This window comes from Epithele typhae, assembly GCF_022376455.1.
Source record: "Epithele typhae strain CBS 203.58 chromosome Unknown BXZ73scaffold_211, whole genome shotgun sequence".
Taxonomy (NCBI): domain Eukaryota; kingdom Fungi; phylum Basidiomycota; class Agaricomycetes; order Polyporales; family Epitheliaceae; genus Epithele; species Epithele typhae.
The window spans coordinates 1-17,532 of NW_025954402.1; the positions used below are offsets into that span (position 1 = coordinate 1).

At 63.1% G+C, this 17,532-nt stretch overlaps 1 protein-coding gene across 1 annotated transcript; it reads right to left on the reverse strand.

The window, feature by feature from the left end:
- Nucleotides 1-6,336: 6,336 nt before the first annotated feature.
- Nucleotides 6,337-7,411, reverse strand: BXZ73DRAFT_109095 (uncharacterized protein; the record flags this gene model as incomplete). Its single annotated transcript, XM_048017255.1, has 2 exons — nucleotides 6,337-6,458; nucleotides 7,066-7,411. 2 exons carry the CDS (start codon nucleotides 7,409-7,411, stop codon nucleotides 6,337-6,339), a joined length of 468 nt encoding a protein of 155 aa, XP_047870870.1.
- Between the last annotated feature and the right edge of the window lie 10,121 nt (nucleotides 7,412-17,532).

The following is a 17,532-nucleotide window of genomic DNA, read 5'->3' on the forward strand; positions in this document are numbered from 1 at the left end:
AGGATTGCGTGCGCGAGTCCTCCGGCCGACGGTGGATGGGCGGCAGCGGGCGGGCGCCTCGTGAAACTGGCGTGCAGCTGTGGCCAGGGGCCGGTTACAGCTGGCCACAGATCCGGCGCACAGATTTGCTCGACCCGCGTGAGTCCATCCCAATCATCCATGACCGCCGGGTGCCGCTCGGGCCCCCGCGTCGGACTCCGAGCCCGTGCTTTGTGTTGTAACGCGAGTTCTGTGGCCGCGCGAACTGCTACACGATCGCGTCGTCGTCCATCGCCACGGCCGGCACTTGGTCGCGCGATCGAGCGAGCGCGGGACCTCGAGATGACGCGGGCCTTGCGTCGACGCGCCCCCGCCGTCCGAGCGCGAACGATCCGCCGAGTCCTGACGTCGTCGACGTCGGATCATCAATGCTTCAAATCGCCCACGGCCCGCCGCGTCGTCCCAGCTCGAGCCCTAGAATCAGCAGGGCGACGACCGGGAGTCCGAGGGCACAGGCACTCTATGCCCACGTCGTGCGCCCCACGGTGTGCTCAGAGCCACACCGCGCACCGTCGCGCTGCACCGCACCGCACCGGGGGCTGCGGCTGCGGCTTCGTGCGCGTGCCAGCCCAGGCGCGCGCGTCACCGTCAGTGTCCTCGGGTAAGTGCCCACGTCCGAGTCCGAGTCCGGCGCGCGCGGACGACTTCCAGCCAGCAGCGGTGTCGGCGCGTCAGGCACACGTACGCACGTACAGCGCAAGTACTGCCCGGTCTGCGGCGTGTGTGCGCGCAGAACAGCACGGCGCTTGGAATCGGATGGCCGACACGAGGCGACGTGTCGCTGTAGTTGGGTAAGTGGCTGGAGGGGGCACCGGCGCAAAGACGTGCGGGCGATGGCGATGGCGATGGCAGCGGTCGGACGTTCGGATGTTCGGACGTGACGTCCGTCGCCGTCGTCGCGCGGCCGCTGCAATTCGAGAGGAGGCCGTCGTCGTGCGCGCGTGGGTCGTGTGGACGTCCGGTTCTCAGCAGTGCCGATTCCGGAGGAGCGTGTCGAGGGCGGGCGAACGGTTGCGTGGGTGGGTGGACATATGGTTCCGCGGATTTCACAGATGGCGACGGGGAGGTTCCAGCGCGCGCGCCTCGGGGCCTCGGACTTCGGCCATACGTACATACGTGCCCAACGCCATCGATGAGAATGAAATGTCGCCCGGGCGGGTTGACTCATCCAGGATCCTGCAGCAGAGCGGGACGTGGGTCCACGTCAAATCCCGGGGATGGGTTACTAAGAACGCGCGCGAGAGACGACCCGCCACCCACCCGCCGTCCACCCACCGACACCGAGATCATCTGCTTGCCCACCGTCCCAGGGCCGGCCGTGGTCAACCCGCACCACTAATCGAAATCCCCAAACCCCAGGCCACAAGCGCCGCCCGTCCGACCCCACCACGAACTCGCGACGCGCGGGCCGAGCGCGAGCGCCACAGGCGCCCCCAGCGGGTTTTTCGGGCCTTGGCCACAGCGGCAGGCTGCAGCGGCGAGACGACGATCAAAGGCCTGCCTGAGTCCTGACAAAGGGGGGTGCGCCGGGTGCGTTGCGTTGCGTCGCGCGGCGGCATTGGCATTTGGCACTGGCGTCCAGACTCCACACGCAGCACCGGCCGGCATCAGAGACTCGCACGTCGCATGCGCAGGTCGCCCGCAGCCCGAGTCCCGACCGACCGCCGTCGGCAGCGGGTCTGATGGGGGAGCCAGGACGGGGACGGGGGCGGGGAGGGACGGGGTCGGAATGGACGGGGTGCGTGTGCTCGACCCCAGAGCTCCTCGGGCGAGACGGCGCGGACTTGGGGGCGCCTGGGCGACGGTCGAACGCAGCGCGCGCGGCGTACGTACGCACATAGCCGTGCGGCACGCCGAGCTCGCCCGCACGCACGCGGAAGGCGCTCCGAGGACGCGCTCGAACGGGAACGCGCTAGCCCGTACGGACGGCCGTGCGTGTGGTGTGCTGCGCGGGGGGCGACCGGCCACGCAGGACCACGCAGGATGACGTCGCGGATGACCCGCGCGCGCGCGCGCGAGGCGCGTCGGCGTCATCCGCCGCTCATCGCCCATCGCGGCGTGCGTGTCCCGCGAGGCGGCTGCGGTACTATCTACGTGTGGCCGGTGGCGCTTCAATCCATTCTCGTCGCGAGAGATCCAACGCTGGAAACGTACCGGGCTTCCCTGGTGTGCGGGGCACGGAGCTCGGGTGGTGGATGCGAGCTTCAGGGCTTGAAGTCTCGATGTCTTGACGCACGCGGGCACACAAAGGGGTTCGGGTGTTCGAAGGGGGTTCCATTCCGTTGCGATGCGGGTACTCGTACAATGACGCAAATGCAGAGACAACAGACGACGACGGCGATGATGATGAGGAGAGACGGAGGCGCAATGAGAGTGTGGCGGCGCGCGGTGGTAGTGGGGGCGGCCGAGTGGGAGCAGGAATGGGGGGTAAAGGGGGTAAAACTACACTAATACGTTAGGGGAATAAGAGAGAGCGAATTATACGAAGGGTCTCCTAGCTGTAGCGAGAGCGGGGGCGCACTGAGGCGAAGGCGAGGCGATAACTTATTACGCCAAATGGTAGAATTTTGTACACCGAAGGTCGAAGGCGGGGGAAGGCGGGCGCGCGTTATGCGCGCACGGGCACGGCTTGCGGCGCGGCGTGATGCGGCTCCGAGTGGAAGTGCGGGAGGGGGAACGCGCGGAGGATGGCCATCGCGGAATGACGCGCGCCGCGCGTGGCTTGCGCTATTGTGGGGTCGACGTGGTGTGCGGCGTGCGCGTGCGGGTTCGCGGAAAAGTCGAGCTCTTCCTTGGCGGGCGCGGGGGCGGACACGGGGACGTGCTCGGGTGTGCGGGGGAGTGAGACGGAGTCAAAGGAAGACTCGGAGTCGACGTCCATCTCCGAGGATGACGCGGACCAGCGCGAGCCGAGGGGCGAACCGGAGCTCGTACGGCGGTGGTGGGTCTTGCGGCGCGAGGCGGCGCAGGGGACGGGGACGGCGGGGCGGGCGACGGCGAGGAGCGCGTCGTGGTGTGCGAGGAGATCGGCCTCGGAAACGGAGAGCTCAAAGTCGAGGACATCGAGGAACTCGCGCTCAATGCGGCCGATGTCGCGCTTGCCGAAGACCCCAGTGCAGAGCGCCCAGTGGACGTTCTTGAGGGTGGAGTCGTTCAGGTACTGGAGGCACAGAATGAGAAGATGCGCGAGATGACGTCTGCGGTGAACACATACCTTGTTGGCGAGGATGAGGGCGCCGAGGAAGACGCGCTCGTGGGCCCACTGCTCGAGGGCGATCTGAATGTGTGGCTTGGCGCGTTCGATGTAGACAAGGGTCACGAGGAGGGCCGGTACCTTGACCTCGGCCTTGTGGAGGACGTCGGTGACAAAGTTGAGGAACTTGGTGTGTTCCGTGCTGCGGGAGAGGCTGCGGCCCCTGCGGGAGGACGAGGGGCGGCCGAGGGCGTAATCGACGGTCTCCGCGACTGTGTCGACAACATGTTCTATGCGAGAATGAGGAGCCGAAAGAGGAAAGAAGAAAAAAGGAGACGTACCAATGAGACTGCGGCTCATGTCGACCTCTACCAGCTCGAGGAGGGCCGGGGAGTGGGAAGAGGGGTCGACGAGGCTGGCGGGGTGGAGTGGTGATGAAGACATGGATGTGGAGGTGGGAGCGGTGGCTGGGATGGAGCGGCGGGCTCGGGAGGGGGCGGAGTGGTGGGGATGGCATGGCGGGAGGGAGGGTGTATTTAACAAGTGCGGGCGGGGGAGGGCAGCAGCCAGTCGTCCGATCTGAGATCGAATGAACGCGGGACTGGCGCCGGTCGCAGGCGCAGGCGGTGATTGTCTCCGCAGGGATCGGGACGGCGCTCATTGGCCTGGGTTGACTCAGGCCGCCCGTCCGACGCGTCCCCGCCGCCGCGCTCGTAAGCGTCCTCCGCCTGCCCCCGCCAGATCCACCCCGCCCGATCCCCTCCCACTCAGCCCGCGTTTGTCACCCGAGCTCGTCCACTCAGCTCCCCCGCTGCTGAATGAGCCTGCTCGCACCTTCCTTGCATCCCAGCCCCCGTCCACGGCCCCATCCAGCCCAATGCTCTCCCCCATCCAGACCGCCGCGATCCCCCCTGTCGTTCGAGACCGCCGCGCCGGCGAGAACGTCCTCAACTGTCTACTAAACACCCCCGCGGCCCAGACCATCACCGGCGTTCCATCCGCCCACTCCCGCCGCGACCGCCACCCCTACTTGCCCTCCGGTCCGCGCGAGCCCAGACTCTCGCCGGCGGGCCTCGCGCACCCCGCCCTCGCACGCCCTCGCGATTCGCCCGCGCGCACGCACCGCGAGAAGCCGCAGAAAAGTGCAGGCCCCCTCCGCCGCGGTTCTGGCCGTGCGTGGGCCGGGGGGTGCGCGCGGCCGCCCCTCGCGTGCGTCCGCGTCCACGTTCGAATCGACGCAGACGCGGGGGCGGGATCGGCCAAGGGCGCATCTTCCGAGTTCCAAGCAGCTGCTGCAACCCGCGGCCTGTCAGCGCTGTCAGCCGCCAGCGGGCGCCGCACCGCCAAATAATCCGATAGATGCACCCTCCCCCCAGCTCGCGCCCTCGGCCGTCCAACGCCCGGTTCGCCGCGCACGACGCCAGATATTAATCTGGCGTCGGCTAGCGGACGTCTGCCCGTCGTCCTCGGACGTCGCCCTCGCTCGCGTTCCCCCCTCGCTCGCCCGCATCAAATAAACCCGTCCCAGCGCGTGCGAAATTGACGTCCTCCCTGCGCTCGGCGCGGCCGGTCCCGCCCACGCCCGTCCGTCGTCCTCTGCACCGTCGTCCACTCCAAACCTCACCTCGCACAATGCATCAATTATCCCGCTCGGGCCTGTGCCACACACCCGGCAGGGTGCTTACGCGCCCGGGTGCGTACGGCCCCGATCCAATCTCGACGTTATACCTGCGCAGGCGCCCGCCCGCGGCAACGCCGAGGCGCACGAGCGACGAGCCGAGCTGGCCACCACACGGCCCAAGAACGACCCGGCGCGAGACGGGAGCTCTGCGTCGCCGCCCGACGCCCGACGCCCGACACCCGATCGACGATCGTTCGTCGCTGGGGCCGAAAGCGTGGCGCGTCGCCGCCTCAGCAATCGTTCGTGCGAGCTCGCGTGTTCGAGACGTGGCGAGCGGGGGGTGCCGCAGCGCAGTGCTCGAGGTGCCGCAGCGATCTCCCGCATCGCACAGTGCCGCTGCGCGCCGGGCCGGCGGCGACGTGGTCAAACGGGGTGACGAGGGCGCTTGTCGCGCGACGTCGTGCACTCGTGTCGAGAGAATGTCCTCGACGGTGCGCGAGAGCACGCCGGCGGCGGCGGCAAACCGGGCGCGCGGAGACGGCCCGGGCTGACTTTCCGCGCCCACGCGCGCGCGCGACGGAACGGCAACCGCGCCAGCCGGAGCGCATGGAAATGGACCGGACGAGGCTCGCACACGCTGCGTGTGCTGGAGCACGCAGTCGGATGTATCCCGATGGCACGCGCCGCCGCGGCTTGCGGCCCCACGACGGCATTCATCGTCTTCTCGAATGTTGACGTTGAATCTCCCCCGTCGTCTCCGCCCAGGTCGTGCACATTCGCCGCGCGGATCCGGAGGCGCTCGGCGCGCGTGGTCGCCGCGGCGAGCCCGGCCACGAGCCAACGGTGCAGGCACTACTTCGTACGGCGGAACTCGGTCTCGTCGTCTTACATACAGCAGGAAGTTCGGTGGCCACCGACACCGTGACTTGCGCCCTGACCGAGCCTGCGCACCGAGCCGACCTGGACCGTGAACGTCAGCGCAGCCTGCCGCCCCATGGCAGCTCCGTCGTCACTAGTTCACTAGTGGGCCCGACGCGATCCGACCCGAGCCGTCAAATTCGGATATACTCGTCGAGGACACCCTCGCCGAGGAGTGGCAGGCGCGCGCGCGTACGGCCTCGGCACGTCGGACGACGGGCATCGTTCGGATTTGAGGGGTGAGGGCAGGCCGAGTCTGCGCACGTAGTACGTCAGGCAATCGGAATTCGGGCGAGCTCGGGGGGCCCGTGGCTCACCTGCTCAGATCTCAGACAGTCTGCTCGTTCGCGGCCCACGCGTGCCGCCCGCTCACGTCCCGTCTGCGCAATCGCAGTGGGTCGGAAGTGGGTCGGAGCGCATGGCGCGCATGATCAGCTCCTGCAGTGGCCGCATTCCGGGCTTCTTTCCGAGTGCCGGCGCTCGCGCGCGCAGGACCGCCGGTGGGGCTTCCAGTATAGTTACTGCAGCTACTATTAGCTAGGTCTGCGCAGCAATCTAAGCGCCATTAAGCGCCTGCGACGTCTCGGGGGCTCTGCTTTGAAAGACTCGACACCGCCGCTATAAGCGACACAGCTTCGACGTGCACGACTGTCGCCTTCGTCTTCGCAACGCCGGGGTTCGGGATGACTGGTCGTGAGTGGAAGGCCTTCCATAAGAATTTAGCGACGCTCGGTGTCGCTAAACTTTATTGCGAGTTCAGAGTCCGCCCTGCCGTTCATAAGCGCCCCATCCATAAGCCCAGTTGTGCACGTCGCCGGTCGCAGCGTCGCTAAATTCCTGGCAGGCCTGTGAGATCCAATCGATGAGACGCCCGTCCGGCCCGATCCGCGTCAAGCACATCTCGCCCGCGATGAGCACGCCATGCCCGCGTTGAGCATGCCGTCGCCGTGTCCGCGCCCATCTCTTGCACACATCCATGCCGGTAAATGTAAAGCAATCTAATTTCTCGCCACTTGATGTAAACACTCGTGAGCAACCCCGTGGGGGAAAAATAAAATATATTGGTTGCTGTGATCTAACTACACTATGAGCTCCTACGGCAAGCGTCCGCCGACACGGGCGATGCGGGTGACGCGGGAGATGCGAGCGACACAGACAGGGCTATGCAAGAGGGGGACGTGGTGACGCACGTGATGCAAACGATGTGGTCGTTGGTGACACAGACGCGGACGATGTGGTCGCGGACGACGTGGGCGACGCGAATGCGGGTGAGGAGGCGACGCCCACTCCTCACCCAGGATCGTCGTGGTAGTGGTCATCATCGTCATCATCGAGTGCTGATCAGGGTCCACGACGAGCAGTGCGCTGAGCACGCCCGACCCTCGGCTCGGCCTCCGGAACGTCGATGGCGGTACGGCGGGCATGGGGATCACCGGAAGGGAGAGCGAGAGCCGCGTGAGGTCTTCAATCAACGGCGCCTGGAATGGGGGCGGGAACTGCTGTAGTTCTGGCACGGGGAGCCAGAAGAGGTTGACAGCGGGAGGGTCGACACCGCGTCGTCGCAGCCCGTGTACACCGAGTCGGTGAGCGACCAAGGGGACGCCGGGGACGTCGGGCGCGCGCCGTACTGGCACGGGCATGCTGTTCCGAGTTCTTCGTCGACCGCGGCCACGCCGTCTTTGAGGCTGTCGCCCTCGTCGCCGAACTTGTGGAGCGGCGCCTTCCCGCGCGTCGGACTCGGGGATCCGTGCGCATCTGCGCTGCCGTCTCAGTCGAGCCCACAGCTAGACAAGTTCAGGCGGGAACGCGTGAGCACCTGCGGCGGGATTCGCGGCGGGCGCGAGTTCGAGTCCAACGCGGGAGGCGCGGGAGTTAGGATGGTATGCGGCATGGATGGCTTGTCTCGAGTGGTAGATCTCAAGGCGGTGTTCAGCATCTACATGGCAATGCTGTATGAGGCCACATTCATCAGCACCAGTAGTTGGGCATCAAGAGAAAGGCAACATACCAGGGAGAGGCAGGCAGCGTGTGTTGAGGTAAGTAGCGGAGGAGGGAGAGGCGCGAAAGAAACGTAAGAGGCGCGCACGAGGCAGCGGAGCTCAAAAAGGTTGCCTTTTTGGGCGGGATTGTGCAGCCAGCGCATCTACGGAGGGGGGTATACCCCCTCCGTAGATTCTTGATGCGCAGGGTATCTACGGTGACCCTCTCGACCGTCGGAGTTCAAAAATCGACATTTTTTGACAGGAGCGCCCAGGAAAGCTAAGGTTTAGCGACACCCAGCGTCGCTAAATTCTTATGGAAGGCCTTCCAGTGGGAGGACGGTTTGAGCGGAGAAGCTGAGTCATCGGCAGCATCTTCCGAATTCGAATGCGCGATCGGGCGCTGCGGCTGCAGGTGCGTTTGTCAGCGGATCTGTGAGGTCCTTCGGTCGGTGAGTGGGATGCGAAGGCGAGATGATGTCGACAGCTCGCTACGTCCAATGTATCAGAGACACGCACAGAAGCAGGACTGATGTATTATGTCCTGGGGAAGGACGATGACTGCAGGGACGTATATGGATATCCGGATACTCACCGCCCGGCCGTCCCGATGGAGCGAAATGACTGGATGACGGCAGACCTTATTGGGCGCTTATACCGGCTGGCGCGGTCACGCCCCTCACGAACACGCTCAGAACATGTGCGTCGACGGTGCTCACGAAGAGGTGCGAAATGGCGGTGATCAGTGGCACCGCCGCCCGCACCGACACGCGCACTCCGCCACCCACAGTGCTTGCACGCGCCCGCCGCACCGCACGCGAACATGTATCTGCATAACGAGGGTCCCCGCCACCCGCGTCGCGCGCACCCTCGTCCTTCCCGTCTTCTCCCCCCATCACGCACGCGCCCACCCCCGCATCGCATCGTTGTGGGGATTCGAAGACCCCTCGGGCGTCCGACTTTCGCGCCCGAGCCGCTTCCCCGCACCGCACCGCACGCACGCACACACGTCCGACGGCGCGCCTTCCATTCGCAGCGGGGCGCAGTCCGGTGCGCGCGCGCGCCAGCCTCGTGCGCCGCCGTCACCGAAGCTTTCGGGGGGCCGACGTCGCGCGTCGTGCGCATGGGGCGGGGGAACAGGCGAGTGGCCCCATCGATGCCAATGTCGACGTCGGAGGGGCAGCATCGCGCCCTTGCGCTCATGGTACGCACGGCGGGCAGCAGTACGATCGCTATCTCGATGCGGTCCTGCAGGTGGTCCGAGATCTGGAAGCACGTGCGGGCGGCCACTCAGATCAGGGACCGTCCTGCGCTCTACCGTAATTAAACATATCCAGTTTGTGTGCGTACGCCGCCTGGACGACGACGACGGCGGCGGCGGCGTCGGCTCGTCCTCCTACACCCGAAACTGATCGGACGACAGCTGGTCGCGTACGCAGGCTGCCTGATTCGCGCCTCCGGATCCGCCTGCGCGCGACAAATGCGCCAGCGCCCGCCCGCGGACGTGATGTGCTGTGTGCGGTGCTGCGCGCTGTCGACCCTTCGCGAGGTTCCTGTGTCCGCTTCGCACTGCATCGCCCGTCGATCTCGCGTCGGCCGGACAATGGCTCGTCCTGCCTCTTTGGCGAGCACGACAATGGCCACCCACCGGTGCTGCGAACTTTCCAGGTGCGTCAGTTTTCATCTTTCGTCGTCCACCCCGCCCTGGGCTCACTCGGGCGTCCACGCCTGCACGGGCCATCACGGTGCTCATATATGCGATCCTGATCTCCCGCCGCGCACTCTCTTTTGTCGTCTCGTCTGAGCGTCGCGTACCGGCACAACCGATCACTGCGCCCGTCTCGACGCCCACACGTGGAGCGCGTCGGTTCCCATTCTGGGCCACCCCAACGCGCCCCGTCGGGATTGTGGCCCGGATTGGGCAGCGAACCTGCTCCGCGTCGGCGACGGCGCGTTTGACTCCTTGCGACGCCCACGCTCTCGCCGACGCGGCACGTTCGGTGCGTTTCACGTCCGCGACGGGCCACCCGTCGATCCCGGCGTCCAGAATACCCAACTGCTCTTGCGTGCGTGCAGCTGTCAAATCTACGCCGTTCGCGACGACGACGAACGGCGAACGACGAACAAACGACGACGGCCGCGGGATGATGATCGCGGAATCGTGCCCGCCGCCTCGCGGTGCGGCTCGGGGTTCGTCTCTCGCGGACACGCACTTTACGTCGCCGTCGCCCGCGTCGCCCGGACGTCGTCCGTCCACGTCCACGTCCCCCTCCGCGCCGTGGGTGTTCGCTCTCCGGGACTCTCGGGCTCCGGGCGGCGGGCGCTCAGCGCGACGCGGAGCGTCCCTTGCCGGCGCCGGCGCGGGGCGCAGGCCGCCCGAGCTGTCTCGTCGTCGGTTTGATGCTCGGAGTCGACGCGCGCCACGACTGCCAGGGTTGGCAGAACGTGCCAAGGCGGTCGGCGCTCGCTGCGCCTTTTTCGAACATACATGTGCAATGAGTGGTGTGTAGCGTGCCTGGGGCGGGACGAGCACGAGCTAAAGTGTGTTGTGAATCGTGATGTTGTGCCTGCGCCGATCTTTCTGTGACCTGTCGGCCGCTGCCGCTTCAAATTCTCTACGCTCGACCTCGGCGCGCACGCTGCGACGCGGTGCGGAAATTGTGCGCCGTGCGCGAGGCAAGCGAGTGCGTAGGGCGCGCGCGCACGAATCGTGCATGTGCCAAGTGCGCAATGTACCTGCGGGACCGGGCTGCCCTCGGGCGGCCTGAAGGGAGGGAGGGAGCTAGCGCGGCTGGTTGCGCTCTGCCGCCCTCGACGGCTTCGCAGAGCGGCCAGGGTTCTGCTTCTGGTCCTGGTGCGCTTCCGGGGTGCGGGCAGGGTGCGCCCAGGCGGTCGTTCAACGTTTCGGACCGCGCGACTGTTCGACGTCGACGGACGGCGGCATCCCCAAGGAAGCCATCATGCCGATCCCGCTCCCGGCGTCCTCGTACGGTCGGAAAGAACATCGAAGCTGGGCGGTGATTACGGGGGGTGTGCGTGCCGGGCGTAGCCTAGCACACATCGGTATGTACGTGCTCGTCGCACACCGAGATGCGCGCCCATTCGTCGCCTGCCGCTCCATCGCCTACCCGCGACCACCGAGGAAAAGGAAAGTCCAGTCAACGTGGTCGACGCGTCGCTCGTCGCACAGACTCGGCGCACCGCGTTCCCAAGCCCACCGTTCCCCGTCCTATCCGCTCGTGTGGTCCGCTGCGCGACAGACCACAGTCCACCCGCGCCCAAGAGCACCCGGGCGCGTCAGCCGTTCCCACCTGAGCAGAGGACGCGGGCGTCCCGCGATGCTCGCGTCTCTGACAGGACCGCTCAACCAGACGGACGCGGGACGGTGCACGCGCCTCGCGAGTCTCGAGGCGCAAAACACCCGTTGACCAGAGCGAAAGCGCCGCGGTTCACGGACGCGTTTCGCCGGGCCCCGTGCACGTCGGTCTCCTCGTCCAGGATCTTCAGAGCGCGCAGGCCGTTCCGAGTGCACACTCTCTAAAGTCAAGACGTCCGCCCGTGACTTCGGCGCTTCGACCTCACCTTCGACACACACTCTCGTCCACCTGAGCCTACTAGTAGAAGCCTAGACGTGGACGTCGGCAAAGGCGCAGAAACCCTACAGACGATCAGCCAAGTCCGGTCGCGCAGGCCACAGAATGATGCCAACCCCGACCCGACTGTAGCGCGTTGAAGCCCGGGTGGGAGCGGGTGGACGCACCGAGGCGCCTCCGGCAGAGGTGTTTGAAAGCAGTTCGAATTTGTTCGTCGGGCGATGGCCTGGAGAGAGGTCGGGGGCGTCGAGGGCGGTCGGTGCCGACAGTGAACGCGAGGAGGATCAGCATCGGCCGCCTGCAGAGAATAAGCAGTCGTCGAGTGCGAACGGCGCCCAAGTGGAGGGCACCCGCGCTCAAGGACACGCTAAATCTGGACACCATTGCAGAGGCGGTGGCCTTGGGCGCGATGAAACCATTTGGAACGCGCTTCGGTCCGAACGCTGGTAGACGGTGAAGACTCGAGTAATTGGGTGAGATTGTACAGATGGGACTACTGTAAGAGGGCGGATAACGTACAGCGACTAATATGGAACATAGCGACAACATACTGAAACATACGCTTCCTGGGCGAAGTGGTTTCGCGCGCTGGCCCAGCCCAACGCTCGTCAACCCCGTCAATGCGAAGCGCGAGTCACCCCGCGCCTCGTACCCGCCCCGTCAAGGTGGGGACGGAGAACCGTGGAAGAGCTCAGGAGGCGGAGGCAGGCGCCGAAGCGGAAGGGGTGCCGTTCTTCGGCTTCGGCGGCTTCGAGTTCTTACTGCCTTTTGGGCGGCCCCGGGGACGCTTGACGGGCTGCCCGTCTGCGCCGAGCTCGTCTGCGGCTGGGCGTTTTGTACCGGTCGCACTGGCGACCTGTTCTGCCTGTAGACGCAGAGCTTTCAAATACCTAATAGGGCGCGCGTCAGTACGGTGGTGCTCGGATAGAAGGCACGGAAGAATGCGGGATGTGGGAGGGTGGCCATCGTGAGTATGAGTGCAGAGGAGACGACCGGCGAACGTGAGTGCGATAGGACAACTGCAGGGATTGTTGCATGGAAAGATGCCCCAAGTGTTGGAAATGCCAGAGTCCACGCGGTCCGGGCTCGTGAAGCTCAAACGACGCCACAAGACCGAGCAGAGCGTGTCTGATGGGTTGAAGGGAACGTAAAGCCGAACGAGGATGACGTACTCCTGCGACTTCTCTTCCAACGTCGACTGCAAGCTCGGCAATGCCGGCTGCCCCAACTCTTGTCGTAGCCGGTCTACCTCCACCTTCGCCGTCGAATATTCGCCATCGGTAATGGTCTTGATCTTCGCCTGCAGATCCTTGACCCTGCACAAAGTTGGTCAGGAAAGGGAGTGATCGTATGCTGCATTAGATGCCTGCACACGTACTCTTTGTCGAGTGTTGCTTCTGCGAGATCGGTCTAGAGATGTGTGGCGCTTAGAGACTGTCCCGTCGGGCGACCAAGTACGCTGCCTAAGACTTACTTTATCTCGGTCTTCGTTTACCTATAATGGCCTTAGCACAAGGCATCTTGGCACAGAATCATGAAATACATGCCTCGCGTAAGCAGTTGAGCAACCTTGACCGTTCGCTCTCTAGCCTAACTCGTGCAATTAGGACCAGAGTCTCCGCACAGGAATCACGGCCACACGCAGTGAACGCGAAGGTGACGTACTTGTTTTTCTGCTCCTTCAGGTCCTGTATCGCCTTGCCCTTCGTTTCCAGGGCAGCATGGGCGGACAGAATGTGCGCGGTGTGGAGTTGTAATGTCAACGCATGCTTCCTGCGCGTGTCAACGTGTGCGGTAGTCGCGAGAGCAGTTGTGCCATCGCCCACCGAGGTTGCGTGCGTGGTGGGTGCGGGCGAGACGCGTACAATGAGCACGTTTGGAAAGCACAGGTTCCAGAGCGGGAAGACGGAAGCGAAGGCGTGAAACGGGAGTTGTGAGCACGCTGGAGAGAATGGAGAGAATGGAGAGAGGACGACGCACTTGAGCTCTGCGGTCTTGGCAAGGTGCACGAGGTTTTTGGTCCAGTCGCCAGTAGCGAGGATGGGTGTGGAGGCAGAGGTCGAGGGTTGGGCGGACGCGGACGCAGGCGTGGTCGCCATCGATTTGTTCGAAATGCGACCTGGGGGTTTCTGGGGGAGGTGTCACCCACCTCGTCCTCCGGGAACTGCCTCTGCCTTTTCCAACTCGCTCCCACGCTTTGTCCCCCCTCCGTCACCCTCAGCAAGCGCCTACACTTGTGAAGTCAACTTTCACGTCAAAGCTTGCTTTCTGCGCTCTCGCCTACCCGTCTGTCTCGAGCTCTGATATTTCGCCTTCCTCAGCACAACGTATACACATATGTTCTCTCACTTACCGCGTGGCACTGGTCCACCAAATCGCGTGCCATCAAGTTGAAGGCCACACTTGTCGGAAATTGGTCAAAGGTGAGAGTCTGACTTGGTGATAGTTTTCTTACCGCTTATTATCCACCAGTATTATACCGCCCGTTTGTAGGACATGGCAGATTATCCTCTCGTCAGTGGCGATTCTTGCCCGCAGTTTTGCTCAACAGTTTACTCTGGCAGTCGGCATAGCTAGAGTTAGGCTCTCTACACAGGAAACAGGGTGTTCCCCTCATAGCTAGTTCTACCTGGTCCCATAACCTAGGCCGGTCTTCTACGTCATGACCGCTAGTTCCGCCCGCCACCGGACCCAGCTTACTCGACTCCAAATGTATGTATGTACTCCGTACCCTTTCTGTGCTCGAGCCGCTGGTTCGCTCGTGCCGATCCACAGCTCCATGCATGCTATTGAAACGCGTCGATTTCACTCACAAAGCAGTGCTGCGACTTTCAATTCAAGACGCTATCCTGGGGACTTTTTTCCCCTATGTGTGTATTAAATCGTGAGTCGCCTTTCGGTGATTGCTGCGAAAATTTGGCAGCCTTACACGTTTGTGATAATCAATGATCGTCTCGTTCACGGACCATCCACAGGCTTTTCATACTAAGTCACTCGGTCGCCTCACCATAACCAGTGCACAAACATATCGCAACCGCAGTCGTAAAACATCCCCTCGAGTCGTTAAACAAAACTCTTCCGTGAGATATAGTCCGTGAAGTCCAAATCCAGGATAACTACCCCTGCTCGAGTGCAAGGGCTGACATAATTGCAACGATTCCAGAACTCAGTTCTCGTTGATGGTGAACGCAGGGCTGACGTTGCCGGAGTCACCGAGCACTGCAAAGCGCAAACGTCAGTAAGTAGTTCAACAGCTAGGGAGTACACTTTTACACTCACAGACAACTTCGTAGTCGTTGCGAGTCTGCACCCAAGGCACCGTGACCTCAACGCGACCCGCGTGGAGGTCGAAGTTCTGAGCCAGGATCACTACAGCCGCGTCAGAATGCCAAGAACGTCTCCACTTCGAAGCGATGCTCACCGGGCATCGGGGTACCGGTGAGACGGAGCAGGATGGTCGCGCCGTTGCTGACGTTCGCGGGCGGGTTCGCAGTGTTCCTGTTGGCGTCCCAGAGCTCGCTCGATCAGCTGCGACTCTGCCTCGTGCTGCAGGTGAGAAACGCACCAAGTCACATTGTGGCGCTGCCCGCTGGTCCACACCGTACCGGTGTGGGGGTAGGTGACGGGAGGGCTCCAGATGTCGCGTTTCTCGACAGCCGGGATGGCGGACGAGCCCTGTGCAACGAGCATCGTAACGAAGACGGGGAGGACGAGCTTCGTGAAAGACAACATGGTGGATCGGGTGGCAACTGTGAGAGTCGTGTAGAGGAGCGAACACGGTCTGAAGAAGCTGCAGACTGAGGCTTTACGGCGCAGGGCCCGACGACTTATATACTTTTCGTCAGGAGTCGCGAAGTCCGGATACTGTAGAGACCCGCTCAAGTCCCGGTCTGACGTCGGGTATGAACAGCGAGGTGCGGCGTTCCTTGCCCGTGTTACAGTGTACTGATACATGTGAAGTCGTCCTTTGTATAGCTCGCAGTATGTTTGGAACAATTTGGTCATGATTTTGACGTCGGATCGGCCCGCGCTGACCATGAAAGCCACACGCCAGTCGTTGTGTCCCGCACCGCCTAATCCTAGTAAGCTCCGCGAGCAAACCTCAGTTGCAATTTCCGATTTATTCAACCCCCTCTGGTCATACTTCATCCTGGCCAAAAATGGACCTGAGACGAGGTTCAAACCATAGAAGATCGTGTGGATTGAACGCTTGAGTCCCACAGCCACTGTCACGACGACCGTTTGTCCACGAATCACGATGGTCGTGTGTGGCGCGGAGCTCACAATGATGTCGGTGTTGACTAGTGACTCAATGTGAGCACCTTCTCGAGATAATATGAAGGTGCCACGGTGGGGCTGCGATACAATGGTCCCACTCATCATAATTTGTTCCAGGTCAAGTCCCAGAAGCTTTTAATATCCTCCTCGCATGCCCTGAAATTCTTCGTCGCCAGGGATTACCATCCCTCAGCAAGACAATATGTACTCGTTCGGCACCTTTAAGTCTGAGTTCACACTCTAATGTCGGAGTCAACAGGCTATGGTTTGATACGACAAGAATTCTCAAAAAATACCCAGAGCTCGGTGTCCGTTGGTTTATTTACTCCCTCGAAGAGAGTGACTGCGATTGCCCGCCGCCCGAGGGATGCGGCGCACTAGTGTGTACAAAAGTCCCGCGTGAACTTTGTGCACGTATACGATGTCCACGAGCGTTCCTACTCGGATGCTTTCCAACCCCCGAGCCGGCTTCTCGGATGCTTTCCATTCGGACCATTCTTTCCGAGCCCTCATGCATTTAGTACTTCACATCGGAGGACTGCATCGATTGCTTACTTTCTCCCGCACATCCTAGTACGCCTCTGGATCCGCCGCTTCATGTACTACGGTGTACTACAAGTCACTCGCCGTACACCTTATCTGCAACCAGCAGCTTATCCGAAGGATTGAAGCGAGATGAGAGATGCGGCCAACCTCACTGGCGCTGGTGCCAGGGGACCCGGCTGACCCGGGCCGATCGCGCTCAAGAGCGACTCTGCTGGACGACGGAGGAGAAAATGACTCTTTCTGCTACCACGTCTATCGCGCGCGTCGTTTGCAGCGACACCCCTCATCGCCGTCGTATTTACACCCAGGCGCACACTTGCGTTCATCCCAGCGGTCGCCCGACCACGCCCGGATAGAGGCCGTTGCGCGATCTCCATCGCACACTTCCCTCCCCGCCAGTCTCAGCCGCGACCTGCAGGCAACCATGAGCGGTGCGTCTCCCGTTATCATTCCCCCGTCAAACCTGGTGTTTACGTAACGATATCCTGTCCTTGTGCCGGGCAGCTACCGTCGTGCTCGGGTCGCAGTGGGGCGACGAGGGCAAAGGCAAGCTCGTCGACATCCTCAGCGCCGACTTCGACATCTGCGCGCGCTGCGCCGGCGGAAACAATGCCGGACACACGATCGTCGTCCCCATCGGCCCCGAGAAGGTCAACAAGACGTTCGCGTTCCACCTCCTCCCATCCGGTGAGCCGATCGTTCATCTCCTGCATCACCCTCCCAGCCCCGCGTATATCTCAAATCTCTGACACCCGCTGCGCAGGCCTCGTGAACCCCCAGTGCACCGGCCTCATCGGAAATGGCGTCGTCGTGCACATCCCTTCGTTCTTCGCTGAGCTCGACGCGCTGCAGGCGCAAGGTGCGTCTACGCGTTCGCTATCTGCCCCTATCGCGCGGCCAACTCTCGAATCATCCTGTTTTCCGCTCCACGCCACCGCGTCACACGCGTACACAGGTCTCGACTGCACCGGCCGCCTGTTCATCTCCGACCGCACGCAAATCGTGTTCGACTTCCACCAGATCGTCGACGGACTCAAGGAGGTCGAGCTCGGTGGCTCCAGCATCGGCACCACCAAGAAGGGGATCGGTCCAGCGTACTCGTCCAAGGCCTCGCGCTCCGGCCTGCGCGTGCATCATCTGTTCGACCACGAGACGTTCGCTGCCAAGTTCCGGAAGCTCGTCGAGGGCCGGTTCAAGCGCTACGGGCACTTCGAGTACGATACCGAAGGCGAGATCCTTCGCTACAAGGCATGTTATCTGTTGTGTGCGCACGAGAAACGGGATCTGATTATTTCGACAGGAACTTGCCGAGAGGCTTCGGCCGTACGTTATTGATAGCGTTGTCTATATCCACAAAGCCTTGTC